This window comes from Theropithecus gelada, chromosome 19 (assembly GCF_003255815.1).
Source record: "Theropithecus gelada isolate Dixy chromosome 19, Tgel_1.0, whole genome shotgun sequence".
Lineage (NCBI taxonomy): Eukaryota > Metazoa > Chordata > Mammalia > Primates > Cercopithecidae > Theropithecus > Theropithecus gelada.
Window position 1 is genome coordinate 3297805 of NC_037687.1, and position 22391 is coordinate 3320195.

The 22391-nt window shown below is 53.4% G+C and overlaps 1 protein-coding gene across 6 annotated transcripts in view; it reads left to right on the forward strand.

The window, feature by feature from the left end:
• NFIC (nuclear factor I C) overlaps positions 1-22391 on the forward strand; it is a 112894-nt gene that overhangs the window by 60099 nt on the left and 30404 nt on the right. For all 6 annotated transcript variants that reach the window (XM_025366894.1, XM_025366896.1, XM_025366893.1 and 3 more), the window contains exons 3-6: positions 6971-7042; positions 15364-15438; positions 16125-16248; positions 16916-17040. In XM_025366894.1, the coding sequence (XP_025222679.1) occupies positions 6971-7042; positions 15364-15438; positions 16125-16248; positions 16916-17040 (396 nt within the window). The remainder of the gene's footprint in view (positions 1-6970; positions 7043-15363; positions 15439-16124; positions 16249-16915; positions 17041-22391) is intronic.

Here is a 22391-nt window from a genome sequence, read left to right on the forward strand (position 1 = left end):
TACGCACATCTGCTCAGACTGAAAGAAGGTCCATTTTAAGGTTGGGTGTCTACTAAGTAGGTGGAGGAGGAGGAGGAATTATCTGTGCCTCTTTTTCTTTTCTTTTCTTTTTTGTTTTTGTTTTGTTTTGTTTTTTGAGATGGAGTCTTGCTCGGTCGCCCAGGCTGGAGTGCAGTGGCGCAATCTCGGCTCACTGCAAACTCCGCCTCCCGGGTTCACGCCATTCTCCTGCCTCAGCCTCCCCAGTAGCTGAGACTACAGGTGCCCGCCACCACGCCCAGCTAATTTTTGTATTTTTCATAGAGATGGGGTTTCACCGTGTTAGCCAGGATGGTCTTGATCTCCCGACCTTGTGATCCGCCCGCCTCCGCCTCCCAAAGTGCTGGGATTACAGGCGTGAGCCACCGCACCCGGCCCTTCTTTTCAAGGAAGCAGCCAGGGCAACACAGTGCGCTAGAATGTTCTTTGCTGATGGCAAAATATTCTGTGCTGTCCAACTTGGTCACCACCAGCCACTGTGGCTCTTTGGTGCTTGAAATGTGATTTGTGCAACTGAGCAACTTAAAATTTAATTTTCTTTCTTTCTTTTTTTTTTTTTTTTGAGACATAGTCTTGCTCTGTTACCCAGGCTGGAGTGCGGTGGCTCCATCATAGCTCACTGCAACCTCCACCTCCCAGGCTTAAGCAATCCTCCCACCTCAGCTCCCCGAGTGGCTGGAGCTACAGGCATGCCACTACAGCCAGCTAACTTTTGTATTTTTGTAGAGATGGGGTCTCGCCATGGTGCCCAGGCTGGTTTGGAACTCCTGGGCTCAAGTGATCCTCCTGCCTCGGCCTTTCAAAGCACTGGGATTACAGGCATGTGCCACCACGCCCCGCCTAATTTTATTTCAGTGTAGCTGACTTAAATGTAAAAAGTCACATGTGGCTGTGAGTCTCATACCAAGGGCTCTAGAACATGGGGAGTTTTCAGGAGCCAAATGATGGAAGAACGGTCAGCAGGTGGTTGGGAAGTATTCCCAGGTTTTAGAGATGATTTAAAATGAGACGGCCAGCTGGGCGCAGTAGCTCACGCCTGTAATCCCAGCACTTTGGGAGGCCAAGGCAGGAGGATCACTTGAGATTCGGAATTCAAGACCAGCCTGGCCAACATGGCAAAATCCCGTCTCTACTAAAAATACAAAAATGAGCCAGGTGTGATGGTGGGAGCCTGTAGTCCCAGCTACTCAAGAGGGTGAGGCAGGAGATTTGGTTGAACCCAAGAGGCAGAGGTTGCAGTGAGCTGAGATCATGCCATTACACTCCAGCCTTGGCAAGACTCCGTCCCCCCCCAGAAAAAATTAAATTTAAAAACACATAAATTCCTAGGACTGTAGGAAAAGAAGAAAACTTCCTTAACCCAAGAAAGGGAGCTACAAAACCCCACAGCTAACCCCATTACTTAGTGGTGAGAGACTGGATGTTTTCTCCTGAGATCAGGAACAAGATAAGGACACCACTCTCACCATTTCTATTGAACATTGTACTGGAAGTTCTGCCAGATCAATAAGGCAAGAAAAGAGGCGGGACGTGGTAGCTCACACCTGTAATCCTAGCACTTTGAGAGACCAAACCCAGTGGATCGCTTGAGCCCAGGCATTCCAGACCAGCCAGGGCAACATCGCGAAAAACCCGTATCTACAAATAATACAAAAATTAGCCAGATGTGGTGGCATGCACCTGGGGGCCCAGCTACTCGGGAAGCTCAGATAGGAGGATGGCTTGGTCTCAGCACTTTAAGACTGCAGTTAGCTGTGATTGTGCCGCTGCACTCCAGCCTGGGTGACAGAGCAAGATCCTGTCTCAAAAACAAAGAAGAAAAAGGGATCATCCTGGTTAACATGGTGAAATCCCATCTCTACTAAAAATACAACAAAAATTAGCTGGGCGTGTGGGCGTGGTGGCGGGCGCCTGTAATCCCAGCTACTCGGGAGGCTGAGGCAGGAGAATTGCTTGAACCTGCAAGGCGGAGATTGCAGTGAGCTGGATCGTGCCACTGCACTCCAGCCTGGGCAACGGGAGAACAAGAGCGAGATTCCATCTCAAAAAAAACAAAAAACAGATACAAAATAACACCACGGAAGACAGTAACAACAGTAATATTAATCAAATAGCTACAGTAGTGAAGCCACCCTCTGCCTGGTGAAGCGCTGACTATGGCAACCATGGTTCTGGGAGTTTTATTAATCATTCATTCATCACCTTTTTTTTTTCTTTTTTTTTTTGAGATGGAGTCTCACTCTGTCACCCAGACTGGAGTGCAGTTGGTCCGATCTTGGCTCACTGCAACTTCCGCCTCCTGAGTTCAAGTGATTCTCCTGCCTAAGCCTCCTGAGTAGCTGGGACTACAGGCATGCACCACCACACCCAACTAATTTTTTTTTTTTTTTTCGGAGACAGAGTCTCACTCTGTCGCCCAGGCTGGAGTGCAGTGGCGCAGTCTCAGCTCGCTGCAAGCTCCGCCTCCCGGGTTCACGCCATTCTCCTGCCTCAGCCTCCCCAGCAACTGGGACTACAGGCACCCGCCACCATGCCCGGCTAAATTTTTTGTATTTTTAGTAAAGACGGGGTTTCATTGTGTTAGCCAGGATGGTCTCGATCTCCTGACCTCGTGATCCGCCCGCCTCGGCCTCCCAAAGTGCTGGAATTATAGGCGTGAGCCACTGCGCCCGGCCCCAACTAATTTTTTTATTTTTAGTAGAGGTGAGGTTTCATCACGTTGGCCGGGATGGTCTCGAACTCCTGACCTCTTGAGCCACGCACGTTGGCCTCCCATAGTGCTGGGAATACAGGCGTGAGCCACTGCGCCTGGCCAATGTTTCATTCATTACCATTTTGTCCCTCATAAATAGCTTCCAAGAGAGGGTGCTGTAGCTGTGTCCATTTCACAGATGAGAAGAGTGAGGCGTGGATGCATCTGAGACCCCACTCCCTGGCTGCCCAAATTGCAAGCTCATGCTGGGAGCCACTGTGGGGGCCTGGCACTTAGTAGGTGCCCAAGAAACATTCTTGCTTCCCAGGGAAACATCTGGACGCCAGCTGGACACTGCAGCCTGCTGAGTCCATGTGGGCTCTGCTTCCAGAAGAGGGTCCTGTGCCCACAGCCTGGAGCCCAGACGGCCGGCTGCCCAGGCTGGGCCCTTCCCAACATCATGGCCACCGGTGCCCAGCCTTGAGGCAGTCCAAATGGAACTGGCCAGCTCCGAGGGGCCGCTGGCTGCCCCAGCCTGGGATCGGCTGCAGGGCTCGGGGCCGAGCTGGGCACACTCCCCTCGGCTGCTGTCTGGCCCAGTTGGCCACGGCTGGGGCAGCCTAGCTGGAGGAAGGGCTTCTCTCATCTGTTCCTCTGTTTCCTGATGAGGAAACTGAGGCACCGGGCCTTGCTCCTTTGCTGTTTATGGCACCTTTGGTCGTGGCAATCAGTGGGTGCTGGACACACAGTGTGTGCAAAGCCGTTAGCACAGTGCCAAGCTAACTCCAGAGGCTCTGTGTGCCAGGAAATATCATTGCTTTGATCATTCCCACGGCAACCCTGAGAGTGGTCTTCATTTATTTTCTTTCATTTATTTATTTATTTATTTTTGAGACAGAGTCTCGTTCTGTCACCCAGGCTGGAGTGCAGTGGTGCGATCTCGGCTCACTGCAAGCTCTGCCTCCTGGATTCATACCATTCTCCTGCCTCAGCCTCCCGAGTAGCTGGGACTACAGGTGCCCGCCACCACGCCCGGCTAATTTTTTGTATTTTTAGTAGAGACGGGGTTTCACCGTGTTAGCCAGGATGGTCTCGATCTTCTGACCTTGTGATCCGCTCGCCTCGGCCTCTCAAAGTGCTGGGATTACAGGCGTGAGCCACCGCGCCCGGCCGATTTATTTTTTTAAAACAAGGTCTTGCTCTGTCACTCAGGCTGGAGTGCAGTGGCATGATCACAGCTCACTGCACCGTCGACCTCCCAGGCTCAAGTGATCCTCCTGAGTAGCTGGGACTACAGGCATCTGCCACCACGCCCAGCTAATTTTTTTCTTTTTCTTTTTTTATAAGATGGAGTTTTGCTCTTGTTGCCCAGACTGAGTGCAATAATGGTGCGATCTCAGCTCACCACAACCTCCACCTCCCAGGTTCAAGCAATTCTCCTGCCTCAGCCTCCCAAGTAGCTGGGATTACAGGCATGCGCCACCATGCCCGGCTAACTTTGTATGTTTAGTAGAGACAGGGTTTCACCATGTCGGTCAGGCTGGTCTCGAACTCCTGAGCTCAAAGTGATCTGCCCGCCTTGGCCTCCCAAAGTGCTGGGATTACAGGAGTGAGCCACCATGCCTGGCCTATTTTTTTTTTTTTTCTTTTGTATTTTTTGTAAAATAGGGGGTCTCACTATGTTGCCCTGGCTGGTCTCGAACTCCTGGCCTCAAGCGATCCTCCCGCTTCGGCCTCCCAAAGTGCAGAGATTACAGGCGTGAGCCACTGTGCCACTACCCCTGGCTTAATCATCATCTCATTTTGCGGATGAGGAAACTCAGGCCTTGAAAGGAAAGTAACCTGCTCAGGAACACAGAGACCCGGGGACTCTCAGAGACAGTACTTGGCTCAGGTGTCTGATCCCAGCACAAAACTGGATAAAATAACCCTGGTGAAAAAGCCCATCGCGGGGCCTGGGAGGGAGAACACTGCTCATGGTTCTGACCCGTAGCTTTCCTTGTCTATGAAACGGATACAGCCAGGCACGGTGGCTCACGCTTGTAATCCCAGCACTTTGGGAGGCCAAGGCAGGTGGATCACTTGAGGTCAGGAGTTCAAGACCAGCCTGACCAACGTGGTGAAACCCCGTCTCTACTAAAAATACAAACCTTACCCAGGCGTGATGGCAAGCGCCTGTAATCCCAGCTACTCTGGAGGCTGAGGCAGGAAAATCACTCGAACCAGGGAGGCAGAGGTTACAGCGAGCTGCGATCGCACCACTGCACTCCAGCCTGGGAGACAGAGTGAGAGCCTGTCTCAAAAAAAATACAAAAAAATAAAAGAAATAGAAGAAAGTAGTAACAGGGCGGACTCTCTCGTGATTGAAGTCTCCACATGCCCTCAAGTGCTTCAGGAATATGCTCTCCTCACTACCTCCCAGCTCTGATAAGGCCTAGGCAATGTTTGTGCCATGTGGAAGATGAGAACAGGCTCAGGACAGTTAGGCAACTTGCCTGAGGTCACACAGCAATTGCATCCTGGCCTTGGGGTCTGGCTGGTGGGCCGGAGGAGCATGACTCTCTTCCTGCGGCCTTCGATGTTGGTTCCTGCCACCTTTGTCTTTGACCTGGGTGATCCATGGGTGGGGCTGGGGAAGGGGGTCTGCCTGGCTGGGCTTGTCCACCTGCCCCCCAGCTTCAGCCCTCCATGGAGGGGTCAGGGTTCCAGAGGGGGCGGATGTGACTCGTCCTGCATCCAGGCTGCCAGAGCTGATAACGCTGAGCTCAGCGTCTGTCTGCCTGCGCGTCTGCCAAGGAACCTGATTATTTTTAGATAAGATGGAGGGCCAGGCGCCGGGGCAGAGGGAGCACCCAAGCCGGGTGAGCGGTGGGGGCGTCGCCATCACAGAGACCACCCCTCAGCCTCCTCTCTCTGGGGTCTCTGAATGGCAACCCAGGACGAACAGTCGGGTCCCTGGGACTACAGGGGCAGAGGCTGAGGCTGAGGGACCTGACGTCTCCAGGACTCACCTCTCTGGTCCTCAGTTTCCCCGTCTGTAAAACGGGCACAGTGATAGACCTCCTGCATAGGGCTGAGGCGGGGCTGAATGACTGAACCTCATTTTATTTTATTTATTTATTTATTTATTTATTTATTTATTTATTTATTTATTTATTTATTTATTTATTTATTTATTTTGAGATGGAGCCTTGCTCTTGTCGCCCAGACTGGAGTGCAGCGGCATGATCTCCGCTTGCTGCAACCTCTGCTTCCCGGGTTCATGTGATTCTCCTAACTCAGCCTCCCTAGTAGCTGGGATTACAGGACCGTGCCACCACGCCCGGCTAATTCTTGTATTTTTAGTAGAGACGGGGTTTCGCCATGTTGGCCAGGCTGGTCTTCAACTCCTAACCTCAAGGAGTCTGGCTGCCTTGGCCTTCCAAAGTGCTGGGATTACAGGTGTGAGCCACTGTGCCTGGCCGTTTTGGTTTTTTGTTTGTTTGTTTAATTTTATTTTCTGAGATGGGGTCTTGCTATGTTGCCCAGGCTGGCCTCCAACTCCAGTCGCTCAGACTGGAGTGCAGTGGTGCAATCTTGGCTCACTGCAACCTCCGCCTCCGAGGTTAAAGCGATTCTCCTGCCTCAGCTTCCCGAGTAACTGGGATTACAGGTCCGTGTCACCACACCTGGCTAGTTTTTGCACTTTTAGTAGAGATGGAGTTTCACCATGTTGGCCAGTCTGGTCTCAAACTCCTGACCCTGACCTCAGGTGATCCGCCTCCCTTGGCCTCCCAAAGTGCTGGGAATACAGGCATGAGCCACTATGCCTGGCCTGAACTTCATTTTACAGATGAGGCTCAGAGAGGGCAAGTGACTTGCTCAGGGTCACACAGCAAGAAAGCAGCAGGGCGGGGATTTGAACGTCGGTCTGTTAAGACTCCTGGTGTCTAATTTCTTACCCGTGACTGAGCCACCCCTGCAGAAGCGGAGGGCTTACCCCAGCATACAGGTACACTGGCGCTCACAGGGGCCTAGCTGGTGTCTGCAGGGTGCCTGGCCAGATGTCCGTGACCCTCTAGGGCAGCAGCTAAGGGAAGGGCCCAAGCAGAGACCCCAGGGCCTGGGCGTGTTTCGGGGCCACTATCTGTCTCCATAGCACTGGCCCAGCCCAGGACTGGGGCACCGGCGTCAACACCTCATCTGTTCCTGGGGTGGGGTCTCTGTGACGTCACCAATGTTTCTTCCCTCTCTTTGCAGATGCAGAGCAGAGCGGCAGTCCCCGGGCGGGGATGGGCTCTGACCAGGAGGACAGCAAGCCCATCACGCTGGGTGAGTCTGGGGACATCGTGGCGGTGAAGGGTGGAGGGCACAGCCCTGTCCTTGTCTTTTATTTAGGAATCATTTGCTTGGCACCACTCGTTTTACAGAGGAGCAGACTGAGGCTCAGAGAGGTTAAGGGGCCTGCCCAGAGGCGACCAGGGAGCTGGGTTGGAACCCACGACTGTGAGCTGCCAGCTTCTGGGCTCTGAGGTGCTCAGCCCATGGGAGACCCCGGAGGGTTCTACAGTCCCATGGGATGTTTGGGGGTTTTTGTTTTGTTTTCATTCATTGATTTATTTTGAGAGGGAGTCTCACTCTATCACCCAGGCTAGAGTGCAGTGGCGCTATCTCAGCTCACTGCAACCTCTGCCTCCTGGGTTCACGCCATTCTCCTGCCTCGGCCTCCCGAGTAGCTGGGATTACAGGCACGCGCCACCACGCCCGGCTAATTTTTGTATTTTTAGTAGAGACAGGGTTTCTCCACGTTCGCCAGGTTGGTCTTGAACTCCTGATCTCAGGTGATCCACCTACCTCGGCCACCCAAAGTGCTGGGATTACAGGCATAAGCCACCGCTCCTGGCTTGTTTGTCTTAGAAACAGTCTCACTCTGCTGCCTAGGCTGGAGTGCAGTGACACCATCCTAGCTCACTACAGCCTGGACCAGCTAGGCTCAAGCAATCCTCCCACCTTAGCCGCTCAAGTAACTGGGATTGCAGGTGTGCGCCACTGTGCCTGGCTATTTTTTTTTTTTTTTTTTTGAGATGGAGTCTCGCTCTCTTGCCCAGGCTGGAGTGCAGTGGTGCGATCTCAGCTCACTGCAACCTCCGCCTCCTGGGTTCACGCCATTCTCCTGCCTCGGCCTCCCGAGTAGCTGGGATTACAGGTGCCCACCACCACGGCTGGCTAATTTTTGTATTTTTAGTAGAGATGGGGTTTCACCATGTTGGCCAGGCTGGTCTCAAACTCCTGACCTCATGATCCGCCCACCTCAGCCTCCCAAAGTGCTGGGATTACAGGCATGAGCCACCGCACCTGGTTTTTAAAAATTTTTTTGTTTTTGTAGAGACAAAGTCTCACTATGTTGCTCAGACTGGTCTCAAACTCCTGAGCTCAAGTGATCCTCCTGCCTTGGCTTCCCAAAGCACTGGGATCACAGGTGTGAGCTACCACACCAGCCCTCATGAGATGTCTTAACAGATGGGTAGGACAGTGTAATTCTATGTTGTAGGGATAGGAAGTGGGAAAATTTAGCTCACCTAGACCACAGCAGTCCCTTCCATCCTAGCCCCCAGCTCCTGCCCTTGTCCCCGACCGTTTGTCTTTCTCACTATGGCCAGAGGACGCCTGTGAGCCCCCAAGTCAGGGCCCATCCCTCCTCTGCCCACAGCCCTCCATGGCTCCCACCTCTCTTGAGGTAAAAGCCCAGGTCCTCCCTGTGGCCCACAGGGCCCTGCACAACCTGTCCCAACCCTGCCCTGTCCTCCCCTCCTCCCTCTCTCCCTCTCGCCCACTCCCAGCCACACAGACCTCCTCGCTGTTCCTCCAGTGCACCTGGCCCAGTCCTGCCTCAGGGCCGTTGCACATTCTCTTCCCTCTGTCTAAACAGCTAACTAACTGCTCACTTGCTCTCTCCAGATCTCCCCTGGTCTCAGCTCAAATGCCCCCTTCTCAGAGAGGTCTACTCTGAGCTCCTTTACCTCAGGCAGCTTCTGGCCACCCTCAATCTCAGCCCTCTGTTTTCTTTCCTTCAGAGGAAGTTAGTGATTGCCTATGGATTTGCTTAGTTGCTTAGTGACTACACGGGTGTTTGCTCATCTCCCCAGTGGAATGTCACATCCTCGAGGGCAGAGAGGCTTTGTCTGTCTAGATCTCTGTTGTGCCCTCAGGGCTTAGAATGGGGCCTGGTGCAGAGTGGGTGCTCAATAAATATTTGTAGAAAGAAAGGAAGGCGAGAGGGATGAAGCAGAGAGAAAAAGAGACGAGAGGATGTGTGAGGAGAGGAAAGAGGCGAGATGAAAAAGAAGGAAGGGGCTGAGTGTGGTGGCACACACCTGTAATCCCAGCACTTTGGGAGGCCGAGGCGGGTGGATCACCTGAGGTCAGGTGTTTGAGACCAGCATGATCAACATGGAGAAACCACGTCTCTACTAAATATACAAAAATTAGCTGGGCGTGGAGGCACATGCCTATAACCCCAGCTACCCAGGAGGCTGAGGCAGGATAATTGCTTGAACCCAGTGAGCTGAGATTGCGCCATTGCACTCCAGTCTGGGCAATAAGAGTAAAAACTCCGTCTCAAAAAAAACAAAAGAAAAAGCAGGAAGGGGCCAGGGTGCCGTGGCTCACACCTGTAATCCCAGCACTTTGGGAGGTCGAGTTGGGCGGATGACCTGAGGTCAGGAGTTCAAGACCAGCCTTGAACATGGCGAAAGCTTGAATGGTTCAAGCTTGGCAAAACCATCGCTTGAACCCGGGAGGCGGAGGTTGCAGAGCCTAGATCACGCCACTGAATTCCAGCCCGAGGGACAGAGTGAGACTCTGTCTCAAAAAAAAAAAAAAAGGAAAGGAAAAGAAGGAAGGAAGAGAAAGCGAGTGGGTGAGGCGTCCTTCTTGGAAGGACCGGAACAGGCGTGCACAGGGAGGCTGAAAGGTTCCCGGAGGTTCACAGGCCTGAGGCCACTCCTCACTGGCCCCTGGTGACTCCTCCGTCTGTGACCCGGGTCCTCCTCGGCCTCCTGTGATCCCCAGACGCCTTTCTCCAAGCCAGATGTTGGAGGGAGGTGGGGGCAACGGCGCTTGGCCTGGTCCCCTGGGGAGCTTGGGCGTCTGGTAGAGGAAATCACGTCCTCCCAGCTCGCCAGGGAGTCCCCCAGAGATGGAGCATAGCAGGCGCTGCACAAACAGGAAACCCCGGTGGGGGGAGGCGGAGGGGGCGTGCTGACACCAGCTGGCCAGCTGGGTCAGCAGGAAACGGCTCTGGCCACTTCTTCTGGACACTTGGGGGCCACTGCTCTGTCCTCCTCAGAATGTGTGGCCCTGAACCTCCCAGCACGGGGCAGGGTTCACTGCCTTCACTCAGCAAATGACTGTAACAGGGGGCCGGGTGTGATGGCTCAAGCCTGCAATCCCAGCACTTTGAGAGGTCGAAGCGGGAGGATCACTTGAGCCCAGGAGTTCAAGACCAATGTAGTATAGCAAGACCCTATCTCTACCAAAAAAAAAATACAAAAAATTAGCCAAGCATGGAGGTACATGCCTGTAATCCCAGCTACTTGGGAGGCTGAGGTAGAAGGATCGCTTGAGCCCAGGAGTTTGAGACCAGCCTGGGTAACACAGCAAGACTCTCTCTCTACAAAACGTAATAATAATAATACAAAAATTAGCCAAGCATGGTGGTGCGTGCCTGTAGTCCCAGCTACTTGGGAGGCTGAGGCAGAAGCATCGCTTGAGCCCAGGAGTTTGAGACCAGCCTGGGTAGTATAGCAAGACCTTACCTCTACCAAAAAAACAAAAAAAACAAAAATTAGCCAAGCATGGAGGTACATGCCTGTAATCCCAGCTACTTGGCAGGCTGAAGCAGGAGGATCACTTGAGCCCAAGAGTTTGAGACCAGCCTGGGTAACACAGCAAGACCCTATCTCTACAAAACGTAATAATAATAATAATAATAATAATAATAATACACAAATTAGCCAAGCATGGTGGTGCGTGCCTGTAGTCCCAGCTACTTGGGAGGCTGAGGCAGGAGCATCACTTGAGCCCAGGAGTTTGAGGCTGCAGTGAGCTATGATTGCACCACTGCACTCCAGCCGGGGCAACAGAGCAAAACTCCATCTCCGAAAAAGAAAGGAAAGATTGTAACGGGGGACTGGCGGGGGGTTTGGGTCTGCAGAACCGGACACAGCCATGAGCTCCCTGCAGCCCGTGCTGCCCCCTGGGGAGCGGGAGAGGAACTGCTCCCACCGCCACCCTAAAGCCAAGAGCCTGTCCCACCTCCAAACGGACCAGGCTCCCTGGCTCTTTCCGTTCCAACCCTGCTGGCCTGCAACTTGCCAAGTGCGTTTCAACCCGGGGGCCTTTGCACGGGCTGTTCCCAGTGCCGGGAACATCGTGGCCCTCGGGGAGGTGATGAAACATCATCCGCATCAGAGAAGCCAACAGTCACGGGGCGGTTGCCAGGCACTGTTCTCGGAGCTTTGCAGATTTTAACAAGTTCCTTCCTCTTATCCAGTCTCATCTTGAGGTCTTTGTAAAATGCTGCCATCTCGGCCAGGCTCTCTCTGAGCCCTGGGTGTAAAATAGCCTCCCTCCCCATCCTAGCTGGTTCCCCACCGGCCGTCTGCCTTACCACAGGCTGATGCACCTCGCATTTGACTTAATGAACTTTTAATTTGTAGTAAAATGTGCATAATGTACAATGTATCATGTTAACCATTTTTAAGTGTCCAAGTCAAAGTGCACTAAGTACATTCGCCTCTATGTAATTCCAGAATATTTCTTTTTTTTTTTTTCCCCCCAGGCTGGAGTGCAGTGGCGCAATCTCAGCACACTGCAACCTCCGCCTTCCTGGTTCAAGCAATTCTCATGCCTCAGCCTCCCGAGTAGCTGGGATCATAGTCACATGCCACCACACCCAGCTAATTTTTATATTTTTAGTAGAGACAGAGTTTCACCACGTTGGCCAGGCTGGTCTCGAACTCTTGATCTCAAGTGATTCTCTCACCTCAGCCTTCCAAAGTGCTGGGATTGCAGATGTGAACCGCTGAGCCTGGCCTAATTCCAGAACATTTCATCCCCGCTAAAAGAAACCCCGTCCCCATCAGCCACCACTCCCCATCTCCTCTCCCAGCCCTGATGCCCACACATCCCCTTCCTGTCTCTGTGGCTTGGCCTGTCCTGGATATTTCAGAGAAATGGCTCACGCCTGTAATCCCAACACTTTGGGAAGCCAAGGCAGGTGGATCACAAGGTCAGGAGTTTGAGACCAGCTGGACCAAGATGGTGAAATCCTGCCTCTACTAAAAATACAAAAATTAGCCAGGTGCGGTGGCAGGTACCTGTAATCCCAGCTATTTGGGAGGCTGAGGCAGGAGAATCGCTTGAACCTGGGAGGCAGAGGTTGCATTGAGCCGAGATTGCGCCATCGCACTCCAGCCTGGGCGACAGAGTGAGACTCCGTCTCAAAAAAAAAAAAAAAAAAGAAAGAAATGGCATCACACACTGTGTGGCCTTTTGTGTCTGGCATCCCTCATTGAGTGATGGCCTCAAGGTGCATCCATGTTGTACCCTGTGTCAGAGCCTCATTCTTTTATTTTTATTTACCTTTTTTGAGACGAAGTCTTATTCTGATGCCCAGCCTGGAGTACAAAAGCGCGATCTCGGCCTGTAGCTGGGATTACAGGCACCCGCCACCATGCCTGGCTAATTTTTGTATTTTTAGTAGAGATGGGGTTTCACCATGTTGGCCAGGCTGGTCTTGAACTCCTGAGCTCAGGTGATCCACCCACCTCGGCCTCCCAAAGTGCTGGGATTACAGGCGTGAGCTACCACTACTGCGCCCAGCCCGGCTCCTCATTCTTTTTCTCTTTTTTTTTTTTTTTTTTTTTTTTTGAGATAGAGTCTTGCTCTGTCACCCAGGCTGGAGTGCAGTGGTGGAATCATAGCTCACTGCAGCCTCGACCTCCAGGGCTCAAGCGATCCTCCCGCCTCGGCCTCCCAAGTAGCTGGGACTACAGGTGTGCACCACCACGCCCGGCTAATTTTTGTACTTTTTGTAGGGATGGGGTTTCGCCATGTTGCCCAGGCTGGTCTCAAACTCCGGGGCTCAAGTGATCCACCCGCCTCAGCTTCCCAAAGTGCTGGAACTACAGGCACACGCCACCACACCCAGCTAATTTTCATATTTTTTGGACACAAGGTTCTGCCATGTCGCCCAGGCTGATCTCAAACTCCTAAGCTCACGAGATCCGCCCACCTCAGCTTCCCAAAGTGCTGGGATTACAGGCATGAGCCACCACGCCCAGCATCCTTTTCACGGATGAGTCCTATTCCAGTGTGTGGATAGGCCATGCTGTGTTTATCTCTTCTTTTTTTTTTTTGAGACAGAGTCTCGCTCTGTTGCCCAGGCTGGAGTGCAGCGACGTGATCTCGGCTCACTGCAAGCTCCGCCTCCCGGGTTTACGCCGTTCTCCTGCCTCAGCCTCCGAGTAGCTGGGACTATAGCTGCGCGGCACCACTCCCAGCTAATTTTTTGTATTTTTCATAGAGACGGGGTTTCACCATGTTAACCAGGATGGTCTCGCTCTCCTGACCTCGTGATCTGCCCACCTCGGCCTCCCAAAGTGCTGGGATTACAGGCGTGAGCCACCGCGCCCGGCATCCTTTTCACGGCTGAGTCCTATTCCAGTGTGTGGATAGACCACGCTGTGTTTCTCTCTTCATCTTTTGAAGGGGTATTTGGGTGGCTTTCTGGTTTGAGCTGTGAAGAGTGCTGCTAGGAACACTCGTGGACTTTTGCTGACCTATTAATCTTGGCTGCTGTCGCTCGCACTGGACTTTGAGTCTCACGGGGGCGACTGCTTCCGCCTGTGTTATCTCCCGCTGTGTCGGGGCCCAGCTCAGAACCAGACACTGTGGATGCTTAGTAAACGCCTGTTGAGTCCATGAATCCCTCCTACAAGGGCGTCCGAAGGCAGAACAGGGCTGTCCCCAAGCTGTCTGAGGTTGGCCAAGGCTCCCGACCTCTCGGGGACAACTTCGATTTTCAAATCTGTGAAATGGGTCCAAACCACTCCAGTTAAGAGAGGACGATCTCCCTCCCTTTGACATTAGGTAGGAGTGGTGCTGGGGACACGGGGTGGGGAGTTTAACTGCGGCTTGTGGACCCCCCCATTCAGCTCCCCATTTTAACTGACCCATTGCTGGGTGCCAAGCTCTGGTCTAGGTATGAAGGACACTGCAGGGTCGGGGCAGACAGAAATCCCTGCCCACACGGACCTCCCGGTCTGGAGGGGAGAAGAACAAGAAGCCAGAGTATCTCGAAGGGTGACAGTGTGCAAAGCAAGCCAGTCGCCCCTCCCAGGCAGCTGGATGCAGACCTCAGGATGACCCCGACAGTGGGATTGATGGTTTCCACTTCTGCGATTAGGAAAACATGGAGGCTGAGAGAGGGAAAGTGGCCTGCCCCCAGATCATACACCGAGGCAGGTGATGGAGCCAATGTGAGCCCAGGTCTCCGCTCTCCTTTCATTTTGGAGTGCAGTGGCACGATCTCAGCTCACTGCAAGCTCCGCCTCCCGGGTTCACGCCATTCTCCTGCCTCAGCCTCCCGAGTAGCTGGGACTATAGGTGCCGCCACCACGCCCAGCTAATTTTTTGTATTTTTAGTAGAGACAGGGTTTCACTGTGATCTCGATCTCCTGACCTTGTGATCCGCCTGCCTCAGCCTCCCAAATGCTGGGATTATAGGCATGAGCCACCGTGCCCGGCCTCCACTCGTTTTTTAAGACGGGGTGTTGCTCTGTTTCCCAGGCTGGAGTGCAGTGGCACAACAATGGTTCATTGCGGCCTCCATCTCTCAGGCTCAAGTGATCCTCCTGCCTCAGCCTCCTGAGTATCTGGGACTACAGGCACGCACCACAACACCTGGCTAATTTTAACACTTTTTTTTTTTTTTTTTTTTTTTTGAGACGGAGTCTCGCTCTGTCACCCAGGCTGGAGTGCAGTGGCCAGATCTCAGCTCACTGCAAGCTCCGCCTCCCGGGTTTATGCCATTCTCCTACCTCAGCCTCCAGAGTAGCTGGGACTACAGGCACCCGCTATCTTGCCCGGCTAGTTTTTTTGTATTTTTTAGTAGAGACGGGGTTTCACCGTGTTAGCCAGGATGGTCTCGATCTCCTGACCTCATGATCCACCCTTGAGCCACCATGCCCAGCCAATTCTAATACTTTTTGTAGAGATGGCGTCTCACTGTGTTCCCCAGGCTGGTCTTGAACTCCTGAGCTCAAGCGATCCTCCTGCCTCGGCCTCCCACGGTGCTGGGATTCCAGGCATGAGCCACTGCGCCCGGCCTGCTGTCCACTTGAAGGCAGTGTTCCACAGCATGGGGGGCCCGGATGAAGGCTGTGTGAAGACCCATGCGGGACAAGGGCCCCCCCCACCCCCACCGGGGCCTTCCCCATCGGACTGGAGCTGTCATTCCCCCACTGCAGGAGATAGACAGGGTGAACACCCAGGCTCGGGCCAGCCCCAGGAGTCCAGGCAGCCCTGGAGTGTGGAGAAGGGAAATAGGCCCGGCTCAGCCCACTGACCCCACTGTCTTCCTGTTCCAGACACAACCGACTTCCAGGAGAGCTTTGTCACCTCTGGCGTGTTCAGCGTCACCGAGCTTATCCAAGTGTCCCGGAGTGAGTGTTCCCGTCAGCCCAGAGCTGGGTCCTGGAGAGGGGAGGAGGCCGCAGGGAGGAAGGAGCTCACCCCCTCACCCTACTCCTTGTCGTTTCCAGACACCCACTGTGTTATCAAGCCAAGGTTCCTAGAAAGGGAGGGGGCCAGGCCCTTCCCAGAGCCCAAGGTCAGGGCTCCCTCCCACCTCCCCAGGAAACAGAATCCAAATGCTGGATGGCAGCTAAGCAACCTTCTGCCCCAGCATCCTTCCTCCTCCCTGGGGCCTCCACTGTCCTGTCCCAGGAGACCCCAGAGGACCCCCCCCCCGCTCCTCCTGTCCCCTTGCTTTCCCTGCTGACCTGCTGGGGACCCAGCGAATTCCATCCCACGCTGTCTGAATCCCACCTCAGCAAGTCCTGGGCGCTGTCCTTCTTTAGCCCTGACTGACACTCTCCCTGTCCAGATCCACAGAGCCTGGCCTCGAGCTCTGGCTATGCCTCTGCCTCACAGTGTGCTCTTGGCCTCTCCCCATGACCTTGGTCCTCTGATCCATAGAATAAAACTGGTTTCAGCCACCCTAGGAACTGGGCCAATATGGGAAGGGGATCCCCCTTTGGACTGCACCCAATGGCTTTCCCTACCTCTAAAGCAAACCGCAGCACAGGACACTGCTTCCTGCCTCACTCTCCCCTCTCACCCTCTGCAGCACCTGTGGTGACCGGAACAGGACCCAACTTCTCCCTGGGGGAGCTGCAGGGGCACCTGGCATACGACCTGAACCCAGCCAGCACTGGCCTGAGAAGAACGCTGCCCAGCACCTCCTCCAGTGGGTAAGTACCCAGGTCCCCACTTCTGGGCATTTCACAACCCCATTCATCAGCCCATCCCCTCTGGTCCGAGCTGACTCATTCCTCTCCCTGGAATACCTCTTTTCACAATTCACCTGGCCTGAGAAACTCCTATTCATCCTTCAAAACCCAGCCAGCCCCATGTGCCTCTTCCCCTAGCCCTGACAGCCCACCGTGGGCTCCCCCAGCCTCAAATCCTGCCGGCTCAGCCAGGCCTTAGGACCCCCCCGCCCCCGGAGAATGCAGACACAGGTTCTTGCTGAGATATGCTGTGTGACCTCGAGCGGGTCACATTGTGCCTCAGTTTCCCCATCCATAAAATGGGATCATACCCCTAACAGGCAGTTCTGAGAACTACAGGTGGTCAGGGGATTAGCCAGGCTGCCTGGGTTTTGGTCTCCACCATGCTAGCTTGGTGTCCGACCTCTGCTGAGACCCTCCCTGCCTTGGCCCGGGTGTCCCATCCAAGCAATGGTTGGAACAGGGGTTCATTGGGAATGGGCTGAACGCCCACGGCTCCCGCGATGTCTCGCGGGACCACCTCCCTCGCCCTGCCCACTTAAGGACCGGAAGTAGCAAAGCCCGCGGCCGCGCCCCCTGCCCCCGCGTCTCCCTGGTAACCAGCCTCTCCCCCTCCCTCGCCCATAAGGAGCAAGCGGCACAAATCGGGCTCGATGGAGGAAGACGTGGACACGAGCCCCGGCGGCGATTACTACACTTCGCCCAGCTCGCCCACGAGTAGCAGCCGCAACTGGACGGAGGACATGGAAGGAGGTAGGGCTGGTGGCGGGGGCGGAGCCGGCCTTCCGGTCGGAGTTACAGCGGTGGGAACTACGTCTTCCGGCAGCCACTGCGCGGGCGCCGCAGGGCAGGAAGCCAGCCTGGAGCCGCGGGGCCTCCTGGGAATGGTAGTCGCGTCGAGCTGCGCGTGGCTGGAAGTACGGTCCGGGCTTGCGTTCTCGGATCTCTTTGGTTCTGCTGAGACTGGGTAGGGCAGAGACTGTCCCGTCTGACTTTCCTGCCCTCCATCCGTGAAAGCCACATCTCTGTGGGGTCCCCGAGCTGCAGGATGGGCTAGTAGTTACTCTGATCAACAGGGCGTCTCCTCCTGGCATCTGTCATAGAATCCCTCGTCTGTAAGGACCCTGTTTGTCCTCTTCCCCGCTAGAAGATCCTGAGATGCCGGATCCCTTCTCATTGGGGTCCTTCTTGAAGTTACTTTAAAAAAAAAAAAAAAAAAAAACCAGGTTCGCATCTCCATGGGATCTTTCTCCGTGTGGTTCTGTAGGAGACTCGTCTCTTTTCTGTAGGGTCTCCATTCCCATGGCGTCCTTTTCCAGGAAGATTTTATCCTCTTGCTTTTCTGTCTTCAGAAGGGTCCTCTCTGGAGTGTCTTTCTCCTTTTCTTTTCTTTTCTTTCTTTCCCTTCCTTCCTCCCTTCCTTCCTTCCTTCTTTCCTTCTTTCCGTCCTTCCTTCTCTCTCTCTCTCTTTCTTTTTTTCTTTCTTTTCTTTCTTGTTTCCCTCTTGTTACCCAGGCTGGAGTGCAGTGGTGCGATCTCCGCTCACTGTAACCTCCGCCTCCCGGGTTCAAGCGATTCTCCTACCTCAGCCTCCCAAGTGATTGGGATTACAGGCACGCACTACCACGCCCGGCTAATTTTTTGTATTTTTAGTGGAGACGGGGTTTCTCCATGTTGGTCAGACTGTTCTCGAACTCCCAACCTCAGGTAATTCACCCGCCTCGGCCTCCAAAGTGCTGGGATTACAGACATGAGCCACCGCTCCCAGCCTCCTTTTTTTTTTTTTTTTTTTTTTTCTTTTTTTTTTTTTGAGACGGAGTCTTGGTCTGTTGCCCAGGCTGGAGTGCAGTGGGGCAACCTCGGCTCACTGCAATCTCTGCTTCCCGGGTTCAAGCGATTCTCCTGCCTCAGCCTCCTGAGTAGCAGGGATTACAGGCGCGTGTGCCATCACACCCGGCTAATTTTTGTATTTTTAGTAGAGACGGGGTTTCACCCTGTGGGCCAGGCTGGTCTTGAACTCCCGACCTCAAGTGATCCGCCTGCCTAGGCCTCCCAGAGTGCTGGGATTCCAGGCATGAGGCACCACGCCTGGCCTGGGGTGTCGTTCTTATAGAGTTCCTGTTCTTTAGGGTCAGCAGCTTCACAGGGTCTTTTTTCCATTGAACGCCAGCTTCTTGGGATTATGTGTATTCCCTGTCTCCCCAAGCGCTTTCTCTAAAGATTTCCCTTATTTGGGGTCCCCATCTCCACTACAGTTCTCATCTAAAGAATAGCTTTCACTCTAAGGTCCTGCTCTCTGGCCAGCCGGCACTTGTGACTTTCAGGAAACTGTGCAAAATGGCCTGTGGGCTTGTGTTACGCTGAAGAGGGTGTCCCTGGCATCCATCCTCAGATTCTCAGACGACTTTGTGCCCCTAAATTTTGCAAGCATTACTCTGTGCAGTACCTTATCCTCAAGGGCCCCGGGGGCAGCCCAGTGGATACATGCATGGGGTCCGTAGTCCACCTACGGGGGTCTGTAGCTCAGCCCTTGCAGCCTCCTAGTGACTCAAGGTTTCTGAGCCTCCCTCGCCCTGCCCACTTAGGGACCCGGTTTCCTCATCTGTAAAATGGGTGTGTTAGTACCTGCAGTACTGCTTGCCTGGGGTTGTCATGGGAATTAAGTGAATTAATGCATCTCATGTCCATAAAACAGGCCTGGCACATAACACATAGGCACCCGATAAATGTGGAAATCTGTGGCTTTATTTTTGAGACAGTCTCACTCTAGCCAGGCTGGAGTGTGGTAGCACGATCATGGCTCACTGCAGCCTCAACTTCCCGGGCTTAAGCGATCCTCCCACCTCCGTCTCCTGAGTAGCTGGGGCTACAGGCAAATGTCACTATGCCTGGCTAATTTTTTTCTTTTCTTTTTTTGTTTAAGAGATGGAATCTCACTGTGTCGCCCAGGCTGGTCTCAAACTCCTGAGCTCAGGTGATTCTCCTGCCCCAGCCTCCTGAAGTTCTGAGATTATAGGCATGAGTCATTGCATCCAACTAGATTTGTTTTGTCTCCCTTCTTCCTCTCTCTCCTCCCTGTACCCATGGGGCCTACTTTATTTTTATTTTTGAGACAGGGTCTTCCTCTGTCACTCAGGCTGGCGTGCAGTGGTACAGTCACAGCTCACTACAGCCTCGACCTCCCAGGCTCATGTGATCCTCCTGCCTCAGCTTCCCAACTATCTGGGATTGCAGGTGCATACCACCATGTCCCGTTAATTTTTTTAATTTTTTGGTAGAGATGGGGTCTCACTGTGTTGCCTAAGCTGGTCTTGAACTCCTGAGTTCAAATGATCCTCCCGCCTCGTCCTCCCAAAGTGCTGGGATTCCAGGTGTTAGCCACCATGCTGGGCCCCTCTTTTTTTTTTTTTTTTTTTTGAGATGGAGTCTTGCTGTGTCACCCAGGCTGGAGTGCAGTGGCGAGATCTCAGCTCACTGTAACCCTGCAACCTCTGCCTCCCGGGTTCAAGCAATTCTCCTGCCTCAGCCTCCCAAGTCGTTGGGATTACGGGCATGCACCACCACGCCCGGCTAATCTGTATATTTTTAGTAGAGACGGTGTTTCACCATGTTGACCAGGCTGGTCTCAAACTCCTAACCTCAGGTGATCCACCCACCTCGGCCTCCCAAAGTGCTGGGATGACAGGCGGGAGCCACTGCACCTGGCCACCTGTAGGATTTTTAGAAGCAGTATAACATTAGGACTAAGAGGTCAGACTCAGGCATTGGAGAGACCTGGGTTCACATCCCAGCTCTGCCCATATCTGGCTCTGTGTGCTATGTAACCTGGGGCACATCATTTAACTTCTCTAAGCCTCAGTTTCTTCATCTCCACAATGGGGGTGATGTGAATAATTGTTCTTTAGGAACTACGGGAGGAGGAAGGGGTAGGACATGTGTGAAGCAACCGTCTGGCCCATGCGACATACCCGGGAAATGGGAGGTCATCGTTGTCCGTGTCTTTATAACATTCCTGTCTCTTTCGGGAGCTCTCAGACGCATCTGGTTGTGACATGTCAGGTGCGAAGGCCCCTCCCTCCCACAGTGTGGGCTCCCAGAGAAGGAACATCCCTAGAGGGTCTCCATCTCTCAGGGGACCTGCCTCAGTATTTATGAGGTTCTTTTGTTTGTTTGTTTGTTGTTTTTGTTTTGAGATGGAGTCTTGCTTGTTTTGAGAGATCATGCCAGTGCACGCCAGCCTGGGCAACAGAGCGAGACTATGTTTCCAAAAAAAAAAAAAAAAAAAAAAGTCACTTCTGTTTTTTTTTGGTTTTTTTTGTTTTTTGAGACAGAGTTTCACTCTTGTCACCCAGGCTGGAGTGCAATGGTGCGATCTTGGCTCCACCTCCTGGGTTCAAGTGATTCTTCTGACTCAGCCTCCCGAGTAGCTGGGACTACAGGCGTGCACCACCACAACCAGCTAATTTTTGTATTTTTAGTAGAGACGGAGTTTCACTACGTTGGCCAGGCTGGTCTTGAACTCCTGACCTCAAGTGATCCGCCGACCTCAAGTGATCTGCCCGTCTCAGCCTCCCAAGGTGCTGGGATTACATGCGTGAGACACACCACGCCCAGCCATCACTTCTCATTAACTCTGGAATTGATGAGGCTGTCGGAATGTAAACCGCACGCCTATTAAAGTGAAAGACCACCTCTGTGATGAGCCAAAGCATCCCTGAGAGGAAAACTCATAGCTTTAAGTCTACTTTAAGAGAGGAGAAAGGTGGAAAATAAAGAATCTAGCTTTCAACTGAGAAAACTCAAAAAGAAAACATTTCAAGAGAGAGGAAATGTTAGAGTCTCTGGAGCTCCATCGGACTTTTCTTCCCGGCTGCTCGCCGGCAACCCCTTCCACTGGGGAAAGACGGGATAGCAATGGGAGAGGACAGAGAGGAAGCCTCCACCAGCTTCTGCTGTGTGATCAGGAATCAGAGAGCGAGCAGGGAATGTCAGAGGAGGTCTGTGCTCCTGCAGCTTCCACTTGATTACCTCAGGGGATGGCAAACTCACTCCCTCCTGAGGGTTGCATCCTCTGTGTAAAGCCCTCCTGTGTGCTGGCCCTACCTGAGGCCCTGGGGACACAGAGATGATCCAACCCACTCCTGTCCCTACCTTCCAGGGGCTAACAGCCTAGGGAGGGAGATGGGTTCTTACCCAGGTCACTACAGCCCAGAGGAGGAGGCACAAAGGACAGTCAGGGGGCACAGGGGGACCCTGATAAAGCCTGGAAGAAAAGGGAAGACTTCCCAGAGGAGGAGAATCAGGGTGACAGCAGTGAGGAGCTCGGGCAACTGGCTTCTCTGCATTTCCAGCTGTGTGACTTTTGGCAGGTTCCTTAACCTCTCTGCCCCTCCGTTTCCTCTGCTGTAGGATCAGGTTGATGGCCAGGTGCAGTGGCTTACAACTGTAATCCTAGCAACATGGCAAGACCCCAACTCTACTTAAAAAAAAAAAAAAATTAACATGGCATAGTGGCGTACACCTGTAGTCCCAGCTACTTGAGAGGCTGAGGTGGGAGGATTGCTTGAGATGGGAGGTCAGAGCTGCCGTGAGCTATCATCATGCCACTGCACTCCATCTAGGGCAACAGAGAAAGACCCTGTCTCAAAAAAAAGAAGAAGAAAAGAAAAGAAAAAAGGCTCACCTATAATCCCAGCACTTTGGGAGGCCGAGGCAGGCAGATCACTTGAGGTCAGGAGTTCGAGACCAGCCTGGCCAACATGGTGAAACACCATTTCTACTAAAAATACAAAAAATTGGCCGGGCGCGGTGGCTCAAGCCTGTAATCCCAGCACTTTGGGAGGCCGAGACGGGCGGATCACGAGGTCAGGAGATCAAGACCATCCTGGCTAACACGGTGAAACCCCCTCTCTACTGAAAAAATACAAAAAACTAGCCGGGCGAGGTGGCGGGCGCCTGTAGTCCCAGCTACTCGGGAGGCTGAGGCAGGAGAATGGCGTAAACCCAGGAGGCGGAGCTTGCAGTGAGCGGAGATCTGGCCACTGCACTCCAGCCTGGGCGACACAGCGAGACTCCATCTCAAAAAAAAAAAAAAAAAAAAAAAA